We start from the raw sequence: 23,189 nt of genomic DNA on the forward strand, positions 1-23,189 counted from the left end.
GCACTGATATCAATATAGTAATCTGTTCCCAGATAGTCTCTACAGAACCAAAAAGCTACATCTTCTCACTCATATACCACAACCTAACACACACTTACCAAAATGGTATATATAATATATATAATAGCAATTATATATTTGCTCTAAACACAGACGCTAACAACTTAAACAATTGTAATGTGTAAATGATGAATATTTGATGGGTACACATTCAACGTCAGCAACATGTATTTAATTTATAAGATGTTGGAAAATACAAATGGAAGTAGAAAAAAACCTCCAAAAAATAGAGGGAAAAAAGCTTGGCAATGATTGTCTCTTTGAAGGTCTGTCTCACCTTCTATAAACTGCATTACAGGCTTATAAATGCAGTATATGTTCCTGTATCTGAAAATGAGAATATTAGATAATTCCAGCTGAGGTTGAGCAGACTGAGTCAGTAATGCAGCTTTCAATTTCCATTACTCTTGATCAGCTGGAGAAACTACAATTAATGCAGCAGTGAGTTCAGGCAGCCAAACATCAAAGTGCATGTATGTGGAGGAGATATAATAAAGTGCATGATCCGAAATTGAGCTCTTTTCATGTGGTATTCATGGTTTTGGCTCGTGTAGATCATGTATGTCAAGACTTTGACGAGGTGATGTCATTACAATGGCGTATGTCCCAGGCCGAGGGTCAGAGCGCTGCTGGACCGTTGCAGAGTGAGGATCTACAGTGTCCTGGATTATAGTTCAGAATACTACAAGTCATCATGATTTATTGATAACTTTTATTTTGGACTTTACAATCTGCTGTAAAGCACAGATGGACTTTATACTGCATTCCAGTTCCAGTTTTGAGGTATTTTTTCCGAAGAAAATGTGATGGCAATGGTGCTGAAACGTGAAACATTTTTGAAGTGAGCGTGCTATATATGAAATATGTGTCGTGCAGAGCTGGTTGAGAGATCAGACATAAGCAATATGTATTTAGAATTGTGCAGAAAACTGGATGTAAGCAAAGGGGGAAAATATTCACAAAACAGGCTGCACTGCATAGAGGCTTCAGCAGATGGAGTTGTAGCTCAATAGATGTCTAAGCTGACATGATTTCCTTTTCCATGCTGGTGTGCAGTAGTTGTGGACCAAGAGTGAGGAATGATGAAAGTATTGTTCTTGTACCCTACAATGAGTTTCACAGGTAAAAAAAAAAAGCAACAGTTGGCATTTTTATAGTCCTCACAGTGTGAATAACACGTGTGCTGAACTTAACACCTCTGACTCATGCGGCTCCGCTCTCTGTTACAGACTTCATTAGTAATTGATTGTCTCCTCACCCGCAGGTTTGTCTGGCAGCAAAAGCTTGTGTTTGTTTTTATCGTCTTTGCACTTAAAGCACTCTTTAAAAAAAACAACTCCAGGCATTCTATGCAAGAAGATTGGGAGGGAGTGTTGAGTGAATGAAAAAAACTCTCTTAATGGGGAGAAATCAGAAATCCTAAAATAATCTAAATTACCAGAGAACATCAAAGTGGGGCAAATTTGCCCTTAATAAAAGCTTGTATATCCCTGAGTCAGTATGTTTGAAAGTGGAGGCACAGCATGTCTGTCTTGGACTGGCCCTCTATTGTGAATGTGTAGGTGCTGAGTGCTGCCTGTCAAAACAGCTGGCAGCGGATCATGGCGGTCACTTATCTTGACGGGATCTTTTTCATCAAGAAATATGACTCCCATCGAGCAATGATTCATCCAAACAATGTGCTGTGAGCGAGCCAGAGGTTTGCTCGTCCGTTAAGCATGTCCAGCTCCTTTTGTCTGGGAATGGCTAAATGAAGCCGGGGGTTCAAAGTGTTTTAAAAGGAGTTGATTATCTTCAGTGGATCATACAGTAGCTTAGAAGATACTGTATGAGAAAAATGTATTTGTATCTGTAAAGGTTTCTTTTTCCAGTGTGTTTTCCATAAAAAAAGTAGGCTGCAACAAAAGAAAAGACAGAAAAGAAAAGAAAAAGTAGAACATTAGTAGTTTTATCTGTGCTGCAGATTAAACTGAAGCACAGAGAATGGATCTGCTGTTGATCCAGATGTTCACTATATTTTTTGAGTCCTTCACAAAGGAGCAATCCACGACTCTTTAGAGTCACCCTTTCTAGCCTCGATGGTGAGTTTCTGATACTCAACATGTTGGTTTTTAGTGCAGTACTCCTTTAAAAAACTGGTACCACTACATTTATACAGGGGTTATAAGTTGCAACCAATGCTGACTTTATTAACGTTAATTAATAATGTTATTAAACCATTCACAAGAGCTTTTTGGCTGCCATGGCAATTTTCTTTGGCTGGGAGTTTGTCCTCCTGCTGCATGACATTTCTTGGACGGCAGGACCCTTCTTTTTAGCTGCAGGAAATCCTGATAACAGTCCATTTATTTAAAACATATTAACATTTACAGCTGCAGACTTGATGGATTGTAAAAACCCAATCAGCGCCTATCAGTGACTTTTTAGCATTTATGATTTCAGATGACTCACTAGCTTTAGCTGATGACTAATTAGAAAGAGACATATTCATGGGTTTGAATGACTTTGACTTTGACTAATGACTTTAACAAAAATGCAGTCTTGATGGACTGTTCCAAAATTAAAAATTAAAAAAACTCATCAGCATTTATTAATTGCTTTAATATTAATGATTCATCAACTGAGAGATTTTTGTCATGCTGGTGACCTAAAACATTTTTTGCATCTTATTATTAGTCTACTTTTGTATAAAGTATTAGTAATTATCCCTTAATTAAGGATATATTTTGAGACATACAAAAAAAAAAAACAGGAAAATAATCAAAATCAGTAAAAAGACACTGTGCCAAAACATTTGTCTTTACAAGACTGTCTCATTGTTTTACGATTAAAAACATCATGCTTACAAAATTGCACATGAAGTGGCTTTAAATCAAGGTGTAAAATCATGATTCGATATTGTGACTCAGTTGTAAGAACATCATTAACATAATTATTATCTAACGCCATATTTTGGGGTGCTTGACTAAAAAAACAATAATGTGGTTTCTTGTCAACCTGCATGTGAGCTCCCATGTGTAGAAGTTAAGGGCAGCTCCCATGTGTTGAGGTTAAAGTGACACAGTGCCCCTCTGGTCAGGACGTCTTTTAGTGAATTAGCTGGTGATGATCCTGAACTGACAGTTAATCAGAGGTGGCATCAATTAAACAGTGTTCGGCTCCGGTTGCTGCCCTGCGATGCTGGACGTTTTGTGCACTGGTGACCCCTGTGACTCATACACACACTGCCATGGCAGAGCAGCCAGATCCTAGTTAACCACCGTGGACCCCACCCCCAAACCGCAAGGTGACACTCAATTATAGATGACCATCATTAGAAACCAGACACGCCGGAACACAGGCATGCCCAGACTGACACACACACACACAAACACTGTGATGGGCACCACGATTATACTCAGAGACACCCAAGACTATTGAAGTGCTAATGAAGTAACACCATCCATTTCATTCCATAACCACTGCACCTGCAACCCCTTTTGGCCTCCAGGTAACCACGAGTATGGATTTTCCATATCACTATCATTATCAGAACTCTAAATCAGTGTCAAATTATGATATTACACAAAATGAATAACATTTCATGGCAAAAAACACAAAAACATTTTTGTTTAACATAGAGGAGATGCAGTGTATGGTATTCATTGTGTCAGGGGTGGTCAAGATGAGGGCAGCTGCTTATTAGCTCTTTTGGTACGGCACTTAATCCTGCATTTGTTCTGCAAAAGAAAGAGCACAAAGGATGCATCTCTCATCAGTCATTAACACAGGGATTAAGCTGCAGTACACCAGAATGATGGGATACACAGTCATGCATCAACAATGTGAACACACGTCATGCTAGCGGCCACCAGACTGAAATATCTCAGCAGCTATTGCACAAGTAGACACCAAATTTTGTACAGAACATTCATCGTTCCCAGACTTCCTGACTTTTTTTGATCCTCTTACTTTTCCTCAAGCACCACCATGAGGTTCACATTTGTGGTTTTGAATGAATTGTCACAGCTAGTGGATGAATTGCCATAAAAGTTGCTCGACACATTCATGTCATGCAGGAGAAATATAATGAACTTGGAGATCCACTGACTTTTCATCTAGTGCCATCATCAGGTAAAAATTAAAATGTGTCCAATACTTCACTGCATTTAGTACTAATAGCAAATATTTACACGCTAAACCAAGCTGGTAAATATATCACATCCAAAGCATGTGGATGTACACCCTCTTAGGACTCTAGCACAGTGAAATAAAGAAAGACAAAAATAATTTATGACTGTAATAATTGTCCTTGTTTGGATTCAGACGTCTGTAAGACTGTCTGTTCTGAGGCTCCTCTAATAATTAACCAGCTCAACAAACATCAGAAAAAGCAGTAAGTAAAGACAAGTACAGAGTAGACATGTCCAGGCATGTTTGGTATCTTTAATAATGCTAACAAAAGAAAGGCAAAGATGACTAACCTTCAGTGACCACCAATGTCAATCTCTATAGTGTCTTACCCAACAGGGCATGACAGCGGCTGAAACGTTATTAACGTTAACTTAACCTTCATTCTGCCGCAGTAGCAACTGAGAGCGGGACAAACGAAATTGACTTCAAGGTGAGGGAAGACGCCATTAGAGAATGAAGATGGTATGTAGAGAGATGTAATGAAGTAAAAAGTGACATCAGGGTTTTTAAAAAATACCACATTTCCAATTCTTTGTTAAGTGAATGGCCTGATATTTATAACATGACAAAATAAGTGTACACATAGCCTATAACAAGTGTTTAAGTAAGACTACAAGGTTGACGGAGTAACACTTGCACACTGACTCTAAGTCACACATTATTTAAATTCATCTGTTTTCAACCTGAGAATCACAATAAAACAATTCTCAAGATGTCAGAAAATTACATAGACAGTATATAATAAAGGTGTGCTCATGTTACACAACCAAAGCTGTATGGACATCTTGTAGGGCAAATCCAAGTCAAGTCTGAAGTCATTTCGTCTCAAGATTTTAAGAAAATTCAAGTCTTTCAAGTCTCTAAATGCAGAGTATTAAAATGACACAGCTAAGACCAAGTCCCTTTCATGCATAGGTCTGATAATTATAGGGAATAGTTTGTCATTTTGAGAAATATGCTCATCCATTCTTTTACCAAGAGCTGAGTTAATGAGAAGATTGATACCACTCTCATGTTTGTGTGCTAAAGATATATAAACCAAGACATAGTCTGTGACATAATTCTCATATTTATTGCACAAACATGAGTGGAATCAATAATCTCAGCTAACTCTTGGCAGGAAAGTGAATAAACACATTTACCAAAATGTCAAACTATTCCTTTAAATATTTACTGTGAGTGGCGATGCATGGCCTGCTTGTCTGTCTGATTGTTTGTTATTGCAGGATTTTACCTAAACTTTACTTGACTTGAAGTTTTTTGCTTTCTAGTTTAAAGTCAGTTTTAGGTTAATTTCACAAGTTCTGGTCTGTGTTAAGTCTCAAGTCCTAATTTTTGTGACTTAAGTCTCATTAGAGTCCGGATGCCATCACCTCTGTATGAACACCAGTCTCTGTCTCTATGGCACAAACTAAGACAAACACACATAAAGCGCACATTTGCATAGACAGATATTTCACTTGTTACATTGAACCAGATCCTCCAGATGCAAGAATACTGATGACAATACGAAGTACAGACTCGTAAATTATGTATATTTTTAGTTTGGCTTTTTGCTTTGATTTTGCTGCAGTTGTCATTGACACTCAGATTAAGCACACAAAACTGAATGTCATGGATAACCAACAGTGATCATCGTGTTTTAAGTTGCCTTTTGATGTCTCCTTCACAGGCATATGCTCTTCAGACGGTTCACTGTACCGTGCATGTAAACACAATGTCCCAGTAGCTATGGATACATCCATATGTGTAACATGTATTATTAATCAATTTTCCATACCTCCTTTTTCCAGTTCTTACGCACACGCATCATTCAGGCTCTGCTATTAAGCTCAGTTCTCAAAGGGGAGAGTTTAGGGGACACTTGTTCACAGCACCAAGCATCTAAAACCCTCCATCACGAGTCTAGACCCAAATAAGCTTCTTTTATGAGTCCCCTGCATGAGTGCCAAAGTGTTTTTAAGAGCTTGTTATAGAATGACACTTAAGATGACTTTTGTTAGTTTCTGGTCATATTAAAAAAAGACAAAAAACGCCACTGTATTTCATCTTCTGGTTTACTTAATTTGACAGGTTCATTCTTGTTTAGAGTATCGCTATTGTGCAGCGTGAATGTGTGTGTATGTCTGTTACAGTATCAGAGCTTACTGGTTCATATCACTGTTAAGTAGCCAGAGAGGTAACTGGAGTGGGCGATGTATCCACCTGAGTGGGTTCAATCTGTCCTTATTGGGCACACGCAGAACATGCGACCAGCCTCACGCACACACAGAGTATCTCATAACAGCGGCTAAATTATTTAGCAGCCACGAAGCAGCAACCAGATTCCTGCAACTCTTTGCAGCGCACCTCAACACTAATGATCTAGAGACAGTGAGGAAAGAAGAGTGCTGAGACAGAGAGGGATGGGACTGAAGACACACAGATTTGAGCTCAAAATTGTTTAAGGTTGATTTTGTTGTGTGTGTGTGTGTTAGCTTTGCAGTTTTATGACATATCATTTATCAAGCACTTCTGACACTCTCATACTCGCCCAGTGAAGAACTTGCAGTGAAGGCTTACTGCGGTAAATATCTAAACATGACGAAATGGTCAAACTTGTGCTGTGGTTTGTTCATCACTGTGAAAAATATATACTGCATATGTTACAATGAATTGATTGTCTATTACAAGAAAAAGCTGACAAAATCCTGAGTTAACCAAATGAGTAAGGGACAAAACAGTGCTTCCTTACTGAGCCGTAGGATGATGCACAACTTCAAAAGTAACCTAATCGATTCAGTAATCATGAGGTAATGCTACATTTATAGCCAGCCAGCAGCCTAATTAAGTAAAGCAACCAATGTCAATGCCACTCCCGTCTAGATAAGATAGTGGTTAAATTAAAGGACTTGACATAAAGAAAATAGCCTTCAGCTGGTGATTGCTGCTGCTCGTTAAAGGGTCTTCTGACTATCTGATTCATTGAATGACATTTTATCAATGGAAACTTTTAATTCCACAACACCACAGTGAGAGGACTCAGATTAGAAGGCTGTTTTTTATGAGTTATGCAGTATGTTTGTGTGTGAAACAAAAACCTTTTTATAATGTTGATGTAGAGAGTTGAGTGTAGTTGAGGTAGAATAATCAAGAGACAAATTTAAAAAAAAAACTAATCTCCAAACATTTTACCTACTTAACCTCTAATATCTTCACAGCTGAGCAATCATTAAAACAATTTGCAACACACAATAAATGAATTCAGGCTTTTTTTAAACCTTTACTATTTGTGCAAGTACAAAAAATGCATTTAATAATAGTGAATACAAATAGAAACATTATTCAATGTGCATCCTGCACTTCACATTATGATGGGTGAAGATTAACATATTGAGATTGTAAAAGAAAATTGTAACACAGTTTCCAAATCTGACCTGGACTGTATTCATTTTCTGCATCCTTATCGCTTCATACCTCCTGTGTTTAGTTAGAGTTATTAGTTTTTGGCACTGCAGCTTATTAATATTATTATTATATAATTATTATTATTAATATTATAATTTATGTGTGAGAGTGATGCATGAAAGCAATGATTCATAGCTTTAGTATCTTTTGTAGCTGCCGTTAAAATGTCTGTGCTGCCCTGCTGTATATCTGCACCCTATTTCATCACAGGCCAGCAATTCTGAACTGCCTTCTATATGTCACTAACCTCAGTCCTTTCTCCTCTCTCCTTTCCTTTTCTTCCCCTTGCACTGTTATCTGACCTCTATCCCTGCCACTCTATCATGTCCTTAAATCTAAGTGTCAGTAGTCCATGCTGTGTAGCTGGTTCTTTCTGTCTGTTTTTCCCTGCAGGGCTGCAGGAAGCAATGGCAGATTCAGGTCCGCCACCCGACGCTGGAGAGATGAACGTAACTGAACTGAGTTCCTCTTGGCTCCATTCATGCCTCCTCCTGCTGTCACTCTTTCTCCTCCTCCTCCTCCTCCTCCTCCTGCTGCCGACAGCTCTCTTCTCTTCCCCCTCTCCTGCCTGAGGCTCTTGATAACCAAAGTGTGTTGTCTCTGTGAGGGGAATGCAGGAGGTTTGGACCCGTTCACCAGGAGTCCTGGGGCCCCGGGTCGGGTCAACCCTACCCATGTCATCTTCCTGCTCCGTCCGTCTTTGAGCCCCACGTTGCGCAGGCGGGGCAGGGGGGCAGAGGGTGATGTCTGTGTCGACTCCATGGTGCCCAAATGATCTCTGTCTGAGGAGTGTGTGGTGTGTGTGTCGGCCTCCAGGAGCATCCTGGGAGAGATACCGTTCTTCTCTGACGAGTAGAACGTCTGCAGCTTCTCCAGACGCTCGTTGATGCTCAGGTGATGAGAATGATCGTCCTGGTGGCGGTTGTCATGGAAGCAGTCTGACCCTGGGTCTGCTGCGCCATCGGATTGCGTCGTCCTGAGCAGGTGTGTGTGTCGGATCGGTCTCGACGTGCTGCTGTCTCTGTTTGGCTCAGCGGGTAAGGGGACTTGGCAAGGGGCAGAGTCACAGAGTTGAGATGCAGAGCTTTTAGGAGGAGAAAGGTGGACGAGTTCTCTGTCTCCGAACACGGACACTGGAACACATAAGCATAAATGTGCAGCGTGTCACATTCTGTCATGTCACACTGCTGGATGGATACAAGCAGCTTTTATATCTGTAGGTGTAATAACTTCTTACCCTCAGGAAACAGAGCCTCTCTGGTGTCCAAGGTGATGGCAGTCTCCTCATCGGTAGCCCCATCCTCTGCAGACAGCGGGGCTGGGGAAGGAGACGGGAGGCGAGGCGGTAGAGAGGGGGAAGCTGAGTGAGGAAGCTGGGGTAAAGAGGGAGACGGGGGACGGTTCTCATCGTCCTCTGGTTGGTCTTTTTTGTGTGGGTGCTCGGGTCTCTTCCTGCTGCTTTGATATTCACTTATCTGTTGGGCCTTCAGAGGTCTGCTGGGCTGCTTGGAGACTTTTTCATTGGTCGGTTCGTTCTAAAAGGAGGCGCAAGAAAAACATTTTACAGGCAAAATTGTGTTTTTACCCTCTCATGTCACCTAAAACTGTAAATTGCCTCATACATCAGCACTTTCTGTGCTTATAACAAGTTCATATGCTTATTTGCAAAAACATACAAGGTGAATGCATTTGGTCAAGTGCAGATAAAGTCTATGTTCTAACTTGTCTTTCTATATATAATTATCTGTGTAAAATCCTGATATTCCTCTGTGAGATAATGCTGCTTTTTCACTACATGGTACAGCTCGACTCGACTCTACTCGCTCAGAACTGTTCTTTTTTGTTTTCCATGGGCAAAGGTTATGTATAGTACCTGGTACCTGGTCACCTCTATTAAAGTTCCAAGCGAGCTGAGCCAATGCTATAAAGAGAAAACACTGCAGACCACTGATTGGTCAGACATCCTGCACAAACCCACAATTTTTAGCCACACTACTAAAATGTCTGCACATAGTTTTATTATTCACTGGGCTACTCAGTGGTTGTCTGTACTGCTGCCTTCGACCTCTTGTGAAATAAAAACGAAATCCAGAAGAGTACCTGGTACCAAAAGCAAGTAGAGTACAGTGAAGCCGAGCTGGTACCATGTAGTAGGAACACAGCATAAGATGAACATGGGCACAGTCACTCCCATATACACCATCCTGCTGCAGTAAATTCTCACTGAAGCACCAAAATACTTTGCTAAAAATGAGTCTAAAATTAGGATTTGTTGACAGTAAAAAAAAGCCTTAAATAGTTTCACCTTAACACTGTTCAATGTTCAGTGTATTTGTTTTCATGATGTTATTGACAGTGTCAGCATTACCTGGTGCTGAGTCTTTGCTTCAGTGTTATTCCTCTCCCTCCATGTGTTCTTACTGGGAAGACTCCAGTCATTGCTCTCTAGCTTCTGCCAAAGCAATCATTGTTAGCAGTTTAAGGAATAGTTTGATATTTTTTGTGAAATGTGCTGATTTGGTTTCTCGCCCAGATTTAGATGAGAAGATTGACACCTTTGTCCTATAATGTGAATGTGAAGCTACAGACAACAGCATATAGCATGGAAAACAGCTAGCTTCGGCTTCCCAAAACTTTGATCTATTCTGCTAAATGTTCAAAGCAAAACCTTAAAATAATATTTATTCATATTTACACAGCACTGACTTAGGTAAAGGGTTTATTATTACAAGCATTAGAAGAGCCATATGTGTGTGCAAATGAGGCGTGAACCTTGCTGGCTTTGGCTCCTTTTTGGCTCCTGTTGAGCTTGTTGAGCAGCAGATGATAGGAGGCCATGATGGTAGAGGGTCGGTTGGTGGTAAGCGTGTGTATGATTTCAGAGAGGGAAAAGCCCAGCGTCTCTGTCATATAAGCCAGCACAGACGAGTTGAGATCCTCTGGACACAACCTAAAGAGAAATAAAAAAGAGAGTGGGATTGAAAAGCAGTTACAAAGATAAAGTGTGAAGAACGAGGCAGAGCGAAATCTAATGGGTTGTTGAGGATTTGATGGTGAGGAATGACCAGTAACGGAAGGATTCTGGTTTGATGACTTTCAAACTGTGAGCAGAGCAGAGCTGGAACACTTCTTGCTCCATTCATGTGGATTTCAGAAAAGATGTTATTACCAGAGGGAGCCATACATGATTGCATTTCCACACTGCATAAAGTGATAAAAGCCTTTTCGTCGTGCTGTTATACACAAAGCTGTTACACTGCTGACCGCAAAAAAAATTTAATTTGCAGTGATTTCCCTCATGGTTGCTTTGCCCACATTTAACATTTGATTTTGATGAGAGTGTTTGTGTCTGACTTTGCTCTCATATTACAAACATATAGTACATTACTAGGCAAAGTAATATATTTAAAAGCATATTTAAAGAGACAAGTCACATTTCTGTTGCATGAGGGTGTGTTTGTTGTGGTGGAAATCTACCTGTTTTTATGTGAGAGTGTGTGTAGTGGTTTCTTGGCATATCCCTCATTGATCCATCTCTCCTCCATCGCAGCTCTGACACTGGGTCTCTTAGCTGGGTCTGGCTCCAAGAGAGACAACACAAACGACGCAGCGCCTGCAGGATAAACATAGGTGGATGGGCATTTAAATTCAAGGATTTCTGCATGTAGTTTGGTCTATGTCACACACACAAAAAAACTCATCTGTGGACATTTCTCTTGTGTTCATACCAGATAAAAACATAAATATATATAGGCTGTGGATATGAAAGCACAATAAAATAATTAAAAATAATTTGGACTCAGTCACCTTGGAATTGGTGTGAAGAACTTTTAAGCTGAAATTTAAATAAAATAAGCATTGCACTAGTTAGACTTAATGTGTTACGGTAAGTGTGGCTCAAGGGTACTTCAGCATACAGATAGGCAGAGCTGGTGAACAGACCACTTACCCAATATTTGATCTCTAATCGTTCTACCTAATCCACAGCCTAAACGAGTTTCAGATTTTTTCTATGATTTTTTTCACCCAAGTTTGTGCCATTCTTACAATGCCCAAATTAATTGCTCCAAACATGCCTGAGGTTTCTTTCTCTCTTTTTATTTATTTGCACAGTAAGACAAACCAAAGCAGAAACACTACGGAAAAAGAGAAGAGGCAAATTGTGCAAGTGGGATTTAGAAAACCCCTAAAACATATATATATATAAAATCCCCTCTCACCCCATGGGGTGGTGTGTCTTCCTCTAGCTCAGGTCCTCTGTCATAGGCCTGGGAGTTTGAGGGTTGTGCACAGTTTCTTAGCCGTTCTTAGGACTGCACTCTTCTGGACAGACACCTCATGCACGTTTGTTTTACCTCATCAGTCTCCAATTGTGATAGCGGTTTGCAGATGTTGGAACACTGGGCTAGAAGTTGTTTCTTTGTTAGCTTCTATGTTGTATTTCGGAGCATCCATATATCCCACAATCTCTGCATGTAACTTCTCTCACTTGGGTTACTTGTATAATAGCTTTTCAACATGTGTCAATTCACATGTCTTGTTCCAGTAACTTATTTCATCAGGCTGCCCTGGTTCCTCAACACCTGACGTGAACCTTGTTCACCCGGGCAACTAGTGTATGACTTATGACTTTTGCAGTTTTACTTATGGTAAGGAACTTGCCTAAGGGTCCACACTGGATATGTGTAACCTCGCCCAGACCAGGAGTCCAAACCCCAATCTCCTGCGCCAAAGTAAGTATTGTTAACCACTGAGCTATCCAGTTCTATTAGGCAGGGAAAAAAGCAATTGGAATTTGTGACAGAATGCCTTATAAAACAAGATACTTACTGAGAATGGATCAAATTAAAATAACTAAATCATAACTGTACAATTTTCATTTTGCTTTGTTACACACAACACATCAGCACCTGTAGTGGAGCCTAACTTATTCTAATTATTATTTGACATACTTTTACTCTGAAAATTATTCCTTGGCATCATTGACCTCAAGTCATATGTCACGATCAAGCAGATTCTGCTTTTTTTGTGCCAATATTAATGTTTTTCATAAAGGGTTGAGTGGAGGTGCTGTACCTTTTTTTCTTCATACTACACATGGCATGGCTATTTCAGTAAGGCGCAGTCCACTAGTTGCCGACCACTGCCCTAGAGGCTTATAGAAGGAATCTCACCTTAGTACACATTATAAGTAACTACAAAAGTCACGTCAACCACAAAAACAAGCAGCCATAGGATCAAAAAGAAAAAAAGTATGCAACATAAATCAAGCAAAGACATAAAATAAATAAAATAATGTGCTTTAATGGGTGTAATGTGACTTCACTGCAGCCAGGTCAGAGACAAAGGCATGGAGAGAGGCAGGATTTCCCTTAACGAGAACCAATTCAACCTGTCCGTCTGTGACTTGTGACTAACAGGTTTGGTAGTTTGACTCCAGATGGGGATTTCTGATAAGCTTCACAGTCTAGAGAAGCAGACAAGCCAAGACTGTTTTATTCCAGTCTCTGCTATCAGTTGCTATCAGTCTCAATGGCACGACCAAAACAGCTTGAAATAGAAGGTCAAAATGACAAATTTAAAAAAAAAATCTGTTTATTTCAATCTAGGTAGCTGTGATAAGATGACGTCTGTATTTATTTCTAGAGCAATCATAGAAAAACTGCTAAACAGCAGACATGGAAATCAACAAAAAAAGGTTGTGATAGTGGAAATAAATATTGGGTTTTTAAAAAAGTGGGATTATCATTTGGTTTGGGGGTGTTCTTTTTATTTATTTGTTACGAAAAAAACAACAACAATTTAGTTCAGAAGCAGGATAAAGTCTGAATGTTAATGTTAATGTCTCAAATGCCCGTCTGTGGCAGCGATACAGCGACTAATCTGATCTTGTCAGAGCATCAGAGCCGTACTGGTTTTCCCTACAGTAACAGGAGCTATGTTGGTTTGTGGTGACATGGCGCCATGACAGAGTGTAATGGAGTGACTATGCATGTGAAAAAAAGAAAGAGACCAAAATAAAACAGAAAGAAACAGAGACATGACAGCCACTGTGTTCCACACCTGTGGAAGAAGTAAGAAATAAGTGAAACATCTTTTCCTTCAATTTTCTGTAAGGACAGGTCTGTGTAGGCGACTGATTCCCAGGATATGTTTGAAGTGACTAATTTCTAAACTTGACAGAAATGTTTGGTGGGATTAACATTAATAAATGCTCAGGATATCACATCCAGTTTAAGTCTTACCTGTGCAAAGCTCCGAGAAATTTAGGCACGTTTTACCATTAATTCAGTTTTAATTACATCTTTATGTTGATCTTTTATATTTTACCAATTATTTTATTGTTGGCCATGGTGTTGGGAGCTTGAAGGGACAGACAAGCATAGATTTGGTATTTAAAATGATTGCATTAAGTGTGTGATGTGTCTGTACTTTTTTTTTTACCTGAATAATGAGAATAAAAACCAAAAAGTGACCATAACACTTTGGTAGTACTAAGGTTGGCACTTCTTGTAAGTATTCCATCTTAACCTCTGTCTAGACTCAAAGCAAACACTCTCAACTCCAACTATACCGAGGTAACTGTCTTATTGGGCAATTAAAAGTACATCATGGAGACGTCATCCTTGTTTTAGGGAAGAAGCCACTCAGACAGATGAAATTACCTTTGCTGACATCACCAGGGATGCTGCTGATCTCTCCGTTGACCATCTTTTGGTGTAGCTGTTTGATGTTGAAAGGCTCAACAGTGAAGGGCAGTGTCCCTGTCAGCATGGCAAACATGCTCACACCTCTGCACACAGACAAGAAAAATGTGCAGAAACCCATTTACATGATGCAAACACATACAAAAAGGATTCATTCAGATACTCTGTCCAGTTTGCATTAACAAATCGACAATAGAAGAAGCCAGACAGCCAGACACACTGAGACTTTATCACGTACACGGACCAGACGTCCACTTTGGGTCCATACTTCCTGTGAGCGAGCAGCTCAGGGGCGGCGTAGGCAGGACTTCCACACTGGGTGTTGAGAAGCTCCAGAGACAAAGATTCAGCCTTCAAAGTGTTACTCAGGCCAAAGTCTGTGTGAAACATTACTGTCTTAAAAGCGAAGCACATGTAGAGATGCACTCAAAAGCTAAAACAGGTTCTGCAATATCCTGATCTGTCTCCATCAGTACACTGCACAATGTCAGACAGATGTTATTAGGAAACGCAGGAATATCTACGTACCCACAATCTTTATGTTGTTATGTTCGTCCAGCAGGAAGTTTTCAATCTTTAAATCCCTACAGAAGAAGACAAAGAAAGATGTTAGGTCACAAAGAAAGAATGTGGTTCACTGCAGTATTTTGTCCTGAATCCTACAGGAGTTTTTAACGTTAGTCTTTTCCCCTCAGACGAAAATGTGTTGGAGCAATTCACTTTGACAGGCACTTGGGTGCTTGTTTAAGAACTTCCACAATATGTGTTTGGTCTTACTAAGCTTTTTCTGTGTATTTATGGAGAGCCAAATGAGACCGGACCCACAGAAGCAGAGGAAAACCCAAACTAAATTTGGGTTTTGGTTAGGGCTCAAGCTAAAAACATTGTTAAAAAATTTGTTTTACTTGCAGTTTTTCAGGGTGAACATTTAGTGGTAATTTGGGGAAATGGTTTGCGTTGGACTCCAGAAAATCTGTACCAACTAAGATTTTTATTTTTTCAAGTCAAACTGAAACTTTCATGCACAAGTGGAGCTCTTCACTCGCTCATCTCTACCAAACTGATGTCTTTGTGTTCACCTGGAAAACTCGCCTCGCTCCCCTGAACATACCCCAGCCTCACCACCAACCACACTGCCTGCTCGAAAACTACCCAGCTAAATGAAAATCTGTGGTAAAGAGGGAGAGATCCCCTATAAACTATAGCCTGGGAATCAGCCATTTTCCTTTCATCTGCCTTCATCTAACCAACAGACACCCCCGGTCACAAAAATCCAGAGAACCCTGCTCACAAAACCCGGGAAAAGTTCAAAGACAGACGGAGGGAGAAAGAGGGAAAACGAGCAAGAAAAGAGCAAGAGCAGACATTGTCATAAAGAAGAAAATGTATGCGGTAAACCTAGTGAATGTGGGTGGCAGGAGGTGCGTTTAAGTGCAAATTTTCCATTTATTTCCAGTTTAATCATCTCTGTGTGGGACTGTGGTTAAGAAAGTGTGAGCGTATGAATGTGTGCGAGTACGTTGGGGTGTGTGTGTGTGAGACAGAGAGAGGTGCTATTGAAGAGTTGAGAGGGACATCGTTGAGGGACTTCATTAGAGAGGAAGTCCATGATGTTGTGATGATGTGTGAATCATGGCGCCGGCGCAGGATGATGAAGTCATTGCCTGGTAATCACATTCCCACCTTCAGAGGAGCCAAGGTCTTAAACCAAAGCCCAGTGCTGTGCATGTTGCAGTATGAGTGTGTGTGTGTGAGAGAGAGTGTGTTAGTATTGGGTCTCTAACACCTACACATACTAAAATGCCACAAAAATAACTCCCACGCTCCACCGTGCCAGATTTTACTTTTCTTGCAGTGTTTCCTTCTCTGTAGGCTGTTAATGCCCTGCAAACTACTCTCTGTGTGTATGTGAACTCACATTTGTGTAAATGTGTTTGAATCTACAAGGTCTCACTTTAACATCTACAACACCACAGACAACAGCTACTGTTGGCAGGTAAGTTTTGGACTCTCATCATTCTGGACAATGATGTTTCAAGACAATAACATTTGAATGCTCATCTTTCGCTCTTTGGTTTTGAAAAATTTCTAATTGAGCTCATACTTGTTGAGTAAGCAGAGTTTTTGTAATTTGCAGGTCAAAAGATGTTCAGAAGTCTATGTTAGAACTGCACTAAACTTGTAAGAACAATGAACGTTTGTAGATTTCTGTTCCTATTGTTTTAACAGCATTTCACTGACTATCATTGATATAAAGATTCACATTGATATAGTCATTAAATAATGTTTATACAATGATAATATGTAGCATGGATGTTTAAAAAATGTTAACTTTTCAACCAGTTCACATTTAACTTAAACTTGTACATATCTTCTGATCTGAAAGTGAAAAAATCAGTGCTTATTAGGGTAGATACTGTAGATTGACCATATTATTTTATAGTTTTTCCACAGCAGTGCTATTACTAAGAAATACTATCATTATCAATATATTGATTATTTTTTCAATTTATCATCATGTCAATAAAAATCTCACAAAACCACCAGGTTCCAGAAAAACGTATCTTGCTGCACAATTCAAGAGCAAGTCGTGGGTCTTCAGCAGCGACTTAAAAGTTTCTAGGGTCTGAGCAGTCCGTATATGAATAGGTAAGCTTTTCCAGAGATTAGGGGCAGCCACCGCAAAGGCTCGGCCCTTTCTATTTCTGTGCCTGGATCTCAGCACATCCAAGAGCATCTGGTTGGTCGACCTCAGTGCTCTAGCTGGAGAATGATGATGCAGGAGCTCTGCTAGATAAAGAGGTGCCAGACCATTTAAAACTTTAAAAACCGGTAATAAAATTTTAAAATTAATCCTAAAACGGACAGGGAGCCAGTGGAGAGAGGCCAATAGTGGTGTTATGTGACCACACTTTCTTTTACCAGTTAGAAGACAAGAACAGCTGAATTTTGAGCTAACTGCAGATGACGAAGAGATGTAAGATCCACACTCACATACAGAGAATTACAATAGTCTAGCAGAGAGGTGATAAAACCATGAATAACTCTCTTGAAATCACTGGGAGAGAGATTGGGCTTTACCTTCCTTTACCTGTCAAAAAAATCTTAACTGAAAAAAGCTCATTTTGACAGCCAAACTAATATATTTATCAAATTTGAAGGAACTATCAAAGATCCACCAAGTTTCTTAACAAAAGCGCTATTGTAAGAAGGTAGTGTGTGTTTGTGTGTGTGTGTGTGTGTGTGTGTGTGTGTGTGTGTGTGTGTGTGTGTGTGTGTGTGTGTGTGTGTGTGTGTGTGTGTGTGACTCAAGTTACTTTCAGGGAAATTAGACAAATTAGACTTAAAACCAGGGGAAACTTTGTGCAATTGGGGATGAAAGCGGTGTCCTCAATTGGTAAAACGTTGATTTTTGGGTCAGTGGTTAATGATAGGGTTAGGGTTAGGCAAGTAGTGGTTATGGTAAGGATAAATCTCCACTAAGACTTAAATAAACCTATGTGTGTGTATATGTTTGTGTGTGTGTGTGTGTGTGTGTGTGTGTGTGTGTGTGTGTGTGTGTGTGTGTGTGTGTAGTTTCACCTGTGTACAATGCCGTGTTTATGCAGGTGTTCCACTGCAGAGAGAATCTGTCGGGTGTAGCGCCGCACCTCCCTCTCCTCCAGCCTCTTCCTCTCACAGATCCTATCCATCAGGTCTCCTCCAGCACAAAGCTCCATGGCCATGTAGTAGCTGTTCTCCGTCTCCAGGGTCTGACACACACCAATATTCATGTGTGTATTTATTTAGTGCAAGCGTGTATACAAATGTATGTAGATCGGTCAACAAAAAATCTTCAAACACACTCCGATCTAGTCAAGAGACCCTTTTTTTACCTCCAGCAGGACGACGATGTGAGGATGTCGCACCATCTGATGAATTCGAGGTTCTCTCTTCATGTTCTTCAGCACATACGAGTCCTGACGTGCTTTCTTCTTGTCAATCACTTTAATGGCCACCTGAAAACAATAACTTTAAAAATTGTACCATGATGATAAGCACACATTCACAACAGTCCTCCACTACGTATACATGTACCTGTAGTTTTTCCACTGGTGGAGTGATTTGAACCAGTATTCCTGTCAGAAATCCTAAATGTAGCTTTAGCTTATCACATGCAACTCTAATTTTATGTAGCAGCACAAATCTGACTGGTTGCCTGAAAATAATACATTTCTCAGTCTCATTGCGCATACTGACCTACTGCTTTATACTGTATTGATACTTTCAAGTCTTGTGTGGATAATTTTGGCCACTATTTGTGTTGTCCAGTAACACTTGTTAATTAGTGACCCTGACAAACACGTTTGTCTACTAATAAAGTTATTCTCTACTACAAGTGTTGCTGGAGCTTTGACTTTCTTCAGATTCTTTACTCTTTATTCATTTGTGTTCTCAAAATGAATTTCACTGCCATATAATCATGATGGGATAAAATAAATACTTGAGCTATGATATAAATTAAATTCCCAGTGTTGAAAATAATTCAGCTTGTTCAGATGATTGTAGATTGTTGGACATATACATGGCTGTAAATGATAACAAATTGGTGCTAGGATATAAATGTAATAAGGCGTTATAAAAAAAGAAATAAAAGAAAGTTGTATCCTGTGATTTAAGTCAAAATTAACATCCTACCGTCTAATTTAGACCAGCGTGTGTTTGCATATCTGCAGACTTCCCCTCTATAGGTCTGGAGAGGGTAACAAGGGTTAAGAGGAGCAAATAACCCCAGAGTTGAGTTTGGCAATTGCTATAGCAACCAAGTCAGGTACATATGAGCCAGGGTCAGGGACTCAGTGACCCATGAAAGAAAGTTACACAAATACACACAGGCAAACACACACAAATACACACATGTACCACATTCACTACACAATAAGTACACACCCATATTGTCCCAGTTTAGAGCCACAGTTTAAAACAATAGAGAAAATATGGAACACCTACATGTCTTAGAGAATATTTAAGAATATTCACATTTTGCACTGGTTTTAGTTAAATCATAAGTCTTTGTAGTGGCGTTCAAGCAGCATTTGTTTTCAGTTAATTTTCACTTTTCTAGGAATCTAACACAACACATTTTGAACTGAAATGCATCCACTTCACTCTTTAAATCCACTGAGGAAAAGTTGTGTTCGTGTAAAACCGCTCTAAAAGACATGGTTATGGAATAAAGTAATTACAGATGTGCTTGACAGAGTTTTTGTACACATAACAGGAATAATAAGAGGCCAGTGACTCCTTCAGACTCAACTGAGTATAATTATCAGTGGCAAGTGTACAAGGCACAAGTTGTAACCATGTAATTATAATCTTGTATGTGAGTGTGTGTGATCTTTTCCTTTGCCCATGTGTTGACCTATAGTCTGAGGCATGGTAGGCTATTTCATGTAGACACAGCTCAGAGACCTTTTCCCCCATGCCAATGTGTAGCCCCTCCATCACTTTGGCAAATGACCCTTTGTTGATCATTTTCCCCACCAGGTAGGATCCCACCCGTTTGGAGTGGGGGAAGCTCCGCAGCAGTTCCCTAGGGACCTTCAGAGAGGGCAGAGGCAGCCGCTCCCGACCCAGGGCGGAGGCTTCCCACTGGGGCACAACACGCTCTCCTTCCCCCCCTCCCTCTGCCACCATGCCCTCCGGAGCGGGCTTCACTGCAGCAGCTGGCATCCCGCACAGGGCACGGGCCCCATGTGGCCGCCTCTCTCACACACACGGTTAAATCCAAAGGTAGGATAGTCCACGTTGAACACCCACAGAGATGCACATAAACACGCACAATGCTTTTGGTGACTTCAAAATAAATGCAGAAATTTAAATCCTTCTTCTTCAGGAGCATGTGCGTGTCCTACACAGTCAGGTAAGTATATTCCAGACTGCACTCCTCTTTTCTTATTTGCTTAGTTTTCCCTTTTAACAAGCACAGGTGCCTCAAAATGTTTCAATCCAACTGTGCAGCAATGAACACTGGCTTCTCTCTCCTTCTCTTCACTCCGCCTCTCCCGGCCGGTTAGTGGATGATTAACCGTTGTGTTCTTAGGTCAGCTCCAGTGATGAAGAGGACATTCAACACCGTAATTACCCCCCCACACACACACTAAGGTACACACGGATCACGGATACTCAGAGTTACACAATAACCATTCAAACTGCTTTACTTCCTTGGCTCCCATTGGAAATCCAGTTTCTTTCATTTCTTCTTCTTCTTTTTTAATTTCTTGCTGAAAACAAAGTGACACTTGCTGGTAAGAGAGAGATGGGGAATAAGAATAAATGTACCATTACTAGAAAACCAAATCGACAATTTGCGCCCACAGTTTTTATTCATTTTGTACTTTTTTGTGCTTGAGACCAAATGGTTTCCATCTGTAATTCTTCGTGTATACCTGAATATATTTTGTATGTTGAAGGAATAGTTCAGCATTTTGTAAAAAATATTCTTATTTGCTGTTTTGCCACACATTTCATGAAAAATCAGTACCACTGTTGTGTCTATATGGCAAATATGAAGATACAGTCAGTGAGCTTAGTTTAACACAAAGACTAGAAACTAGCTATCACTCCTTTTACTTCGGTTTGGTACAGATTAAACAAACTAGATATCATGTGTTAATTAATAAGCTTTAGAGTTTCTGGTATGTAGATTCTATAACCTTTTGTCAGATATGAGAGTGGTATTTCCTCATGTCTCTCTCAACAAAAAGGGCAAACTATTCCTTTAAATCTGTCATTGCGGTCTGCTTTTCAGGAACTGGATAAAATGGCCTTTGCCTGTCATTTCAATCAAAAGTCTACATTGGCACAGCACATTATTCTTAAATAGGTTTAATTCCAGAGAGTTCATAATGCTAAAACTCATACTAATATTACAGTTATTACAGCTACCAACTTTATCACTGATCTCTGCAGGGTAATTAGCTTCTGTATGTCGCAGAGAAGTCAGAGGTCAGGGTCAACGGCAGATCAGCACCTCTGCAGCTGGTGGAGATCAGTATCGTTCTTTACAGTACTTCAGCACAAAATATCTGCTGGATTTATACCACAAAATCTGCTACAAAATCTCTAATAGTTTCCATGTTTTTACTTGAATGGTGAGTTTACACAAACATCATTTCAAATAAAAACCAAAACTAGAGTTACAAGGTTTTTAAGCAATATAATACGGCCGAGAGGGAGCAGAGACGCAGAGTTATGACAGTGGTGATGAATGGAAAGCAGCAGTGAGGTTTTGAGCTGATGGCTGGCATTGAAGTATGTCTGCTTTTCTGCTACTGTGTGTATTGAAGTGCATGTGTGTGTGTGTGTGTGTGTATGCGTGCACGTCTGGGTCAGATTGCAGTGTGTTGCTGCTCGATTCTTCCTCACTCAGCTGATGAAAGGAGGGATAGAGCCTTATATCCGCCGTGTAACCCAATACACTCGCACACACTCAAACACACACAACCTTACACAACCTTTAATGGAGCGACTGTAGTAGCCAATTGAAGCTTCTCGAGTTACCTTATTTTGTTTTAAACATGTTGATACTGTATAATTTGATTTGGCATTCAGAGCAAAAACACAGTTGCAGCCGCCATGACAGTCGACTTCCTTCTTGTGATCGCTCAGGCGCCATTAAACTTGGTCTAATCACAATCCAAACACTTTGTCAACCATTTTTCTCCCTTTTGACGGCCATGCCAACATTTTAAAAGCTCTTTACGAGAAGCAATCAACATCTCTCTACAGTATTGACCAACTCAGGTCCAAACTGTCTAAGCCCCGATGAAAAAAGACACATTTAAACTGTACACTGGTGTCGACACTTTTTCCAGAATATTTTGAAATGAGCCGAAGAACTCAGAAGCAGTCTGCCATTAGCGGTTTCACACTCCAAACTGCTGTGAAAGCAACCTCAATCAAGAGAATCATTAGTCAAATCTTAATCTTTCTGTTCTTCTTCATGTGCGTTCACAAGCCAGGAGAACTACACTTCATAAACGGGTCTTAAGGCCGTAGCGTGTGTGTGGGAGGAGGTGTTAACACACCCTCCCTAATGCCGGGGGAAGGGTGTCAAGCTGCATCTGGCTCTGCATTAGACAGACACAGAGGAAGAAAAAAGGAAATGAAGAAAGAAAGAGAGGAAGACAGTATATGGGGGGGGGAAGAGAGGGAGGAAGCGGTGTGCCGTGTCCATGGGTAAGAAAGTGATGGATGAGGGACAGGAAGTGAGCGCTAAACTAACAACTGAATGGAGAGACAGGACAGGGAGTGAAAAGGAGAGAAACCGAGCTTCACAACTAAAAAACAAATATGAATTAATACGATCTCGAGAGGCTTATTATATAACCTCAGCGCTGCCATGCTTAAATGTTTTGCAGAGGGATTTCTGTATGTGTGTGTGTGTGATAATGTGTGTGTTTCCATGGTTCACAAAAGGTCATTCTCACTGCCAGAGACCACAGTCTATTTGTGTGTGTGCATTTATACACATAAGTTTTTTTTCTAAAAGCCCTGCAGTGTGTACGCTTTTCAGGCAGTGTGTCTTTGCATCCACACACATGCATACATAACCATCATTTGCATGCATTGCAGTATAATTATACTTGTATACATAGTCAAGTCTATGTGTGTGTGTATATATGCGTGTGTGTGTGTGTGTGTGTGTGTGTGTGTGTGTGTGTGTGTGTGTGTGTGTGTGTGTGTGTGTCTGTGTGTGTGTGTGTGTGTGTGTGTGTGTGTGTTGCGTTGGTGCAGAGGAATGCTGGCTTGCCTGTAGGA

General features: G+C 40.3%; 1 protein-coding gene across 1 annotated transcript; it reads right to left on the reverse strand.

Annotated features, from left to right (window-relative positions):
• Nucleotides 1–8,022: 8,022 nt before the first annotated feature.
• Nucleotides 8,023–20,099, reverse strand: LOC133998047 (hormonally up-regulated neu tumor-associated kinase homolog). The gene is made up of 11 exons (XM_062437787.1): nt 19,839–20,099; nt 18,263–18,385; nt 17,970–18,139; nt 14,916–14,971; nt 14,626–14,764; nt 14,346–14,473; nt 11,158–11,293; nt 10,453–10,630; nt 10,049–10,132; nt 8,918–9,215; nt 8,023–8,813 (listed from the first exon to the last, which is right to left on the reverse strand). Exons 1-11 carry the CDS (start codon nt 20,097–20,099, stop codon nt 8,023–8,025), a joined length of 2,364 nt encoding a protein of 787 aa, XP_062293771.1.
• Nucleotides 20,100–23,189: the final 3,090 nt, after the last annotated feature.

Source organism: Scomber scombrus, chromosome 17, assembly GCF_963691925.1.
Source record: "Scomber scombrus chromosome 17, fScoSco1.1, whole genome shotgun sequence".
NCBI lineage: Eukaryota > Metazoa > Chordata > Actinopteri > Scombriformes > Scombridae > Scomber > Scomber scombrus.

What these genes read in the sequence shown, in the direction of transcription:
- LOC133998047 (XM_062437787.1), bottom strand. Translation starts at nt 20,099, where the DNA reads ATGCCAGCTGCTGCAGTGAAGCCCGCTCCGGAGGGCATGGTGGCAGAG. An exon ending in CCCTGGTGATGTCAGCAAAG is followed by an intron (nt 11,294 to 14,345) that starts GTAATTTCATCT and finishes TTTATCCTGCAG; the next exon opens with GCGCTGCGTCGTTTGTGTTG. An exon ending in AAGCAAAGACTCAGCACCAG is followed by an intron (nt 9,216 to 10,048) that starts GTAATGCTGACA and finishes GCCTCCTTTTAG; the next exon opens with AACGAACCGACCAATGAAAA.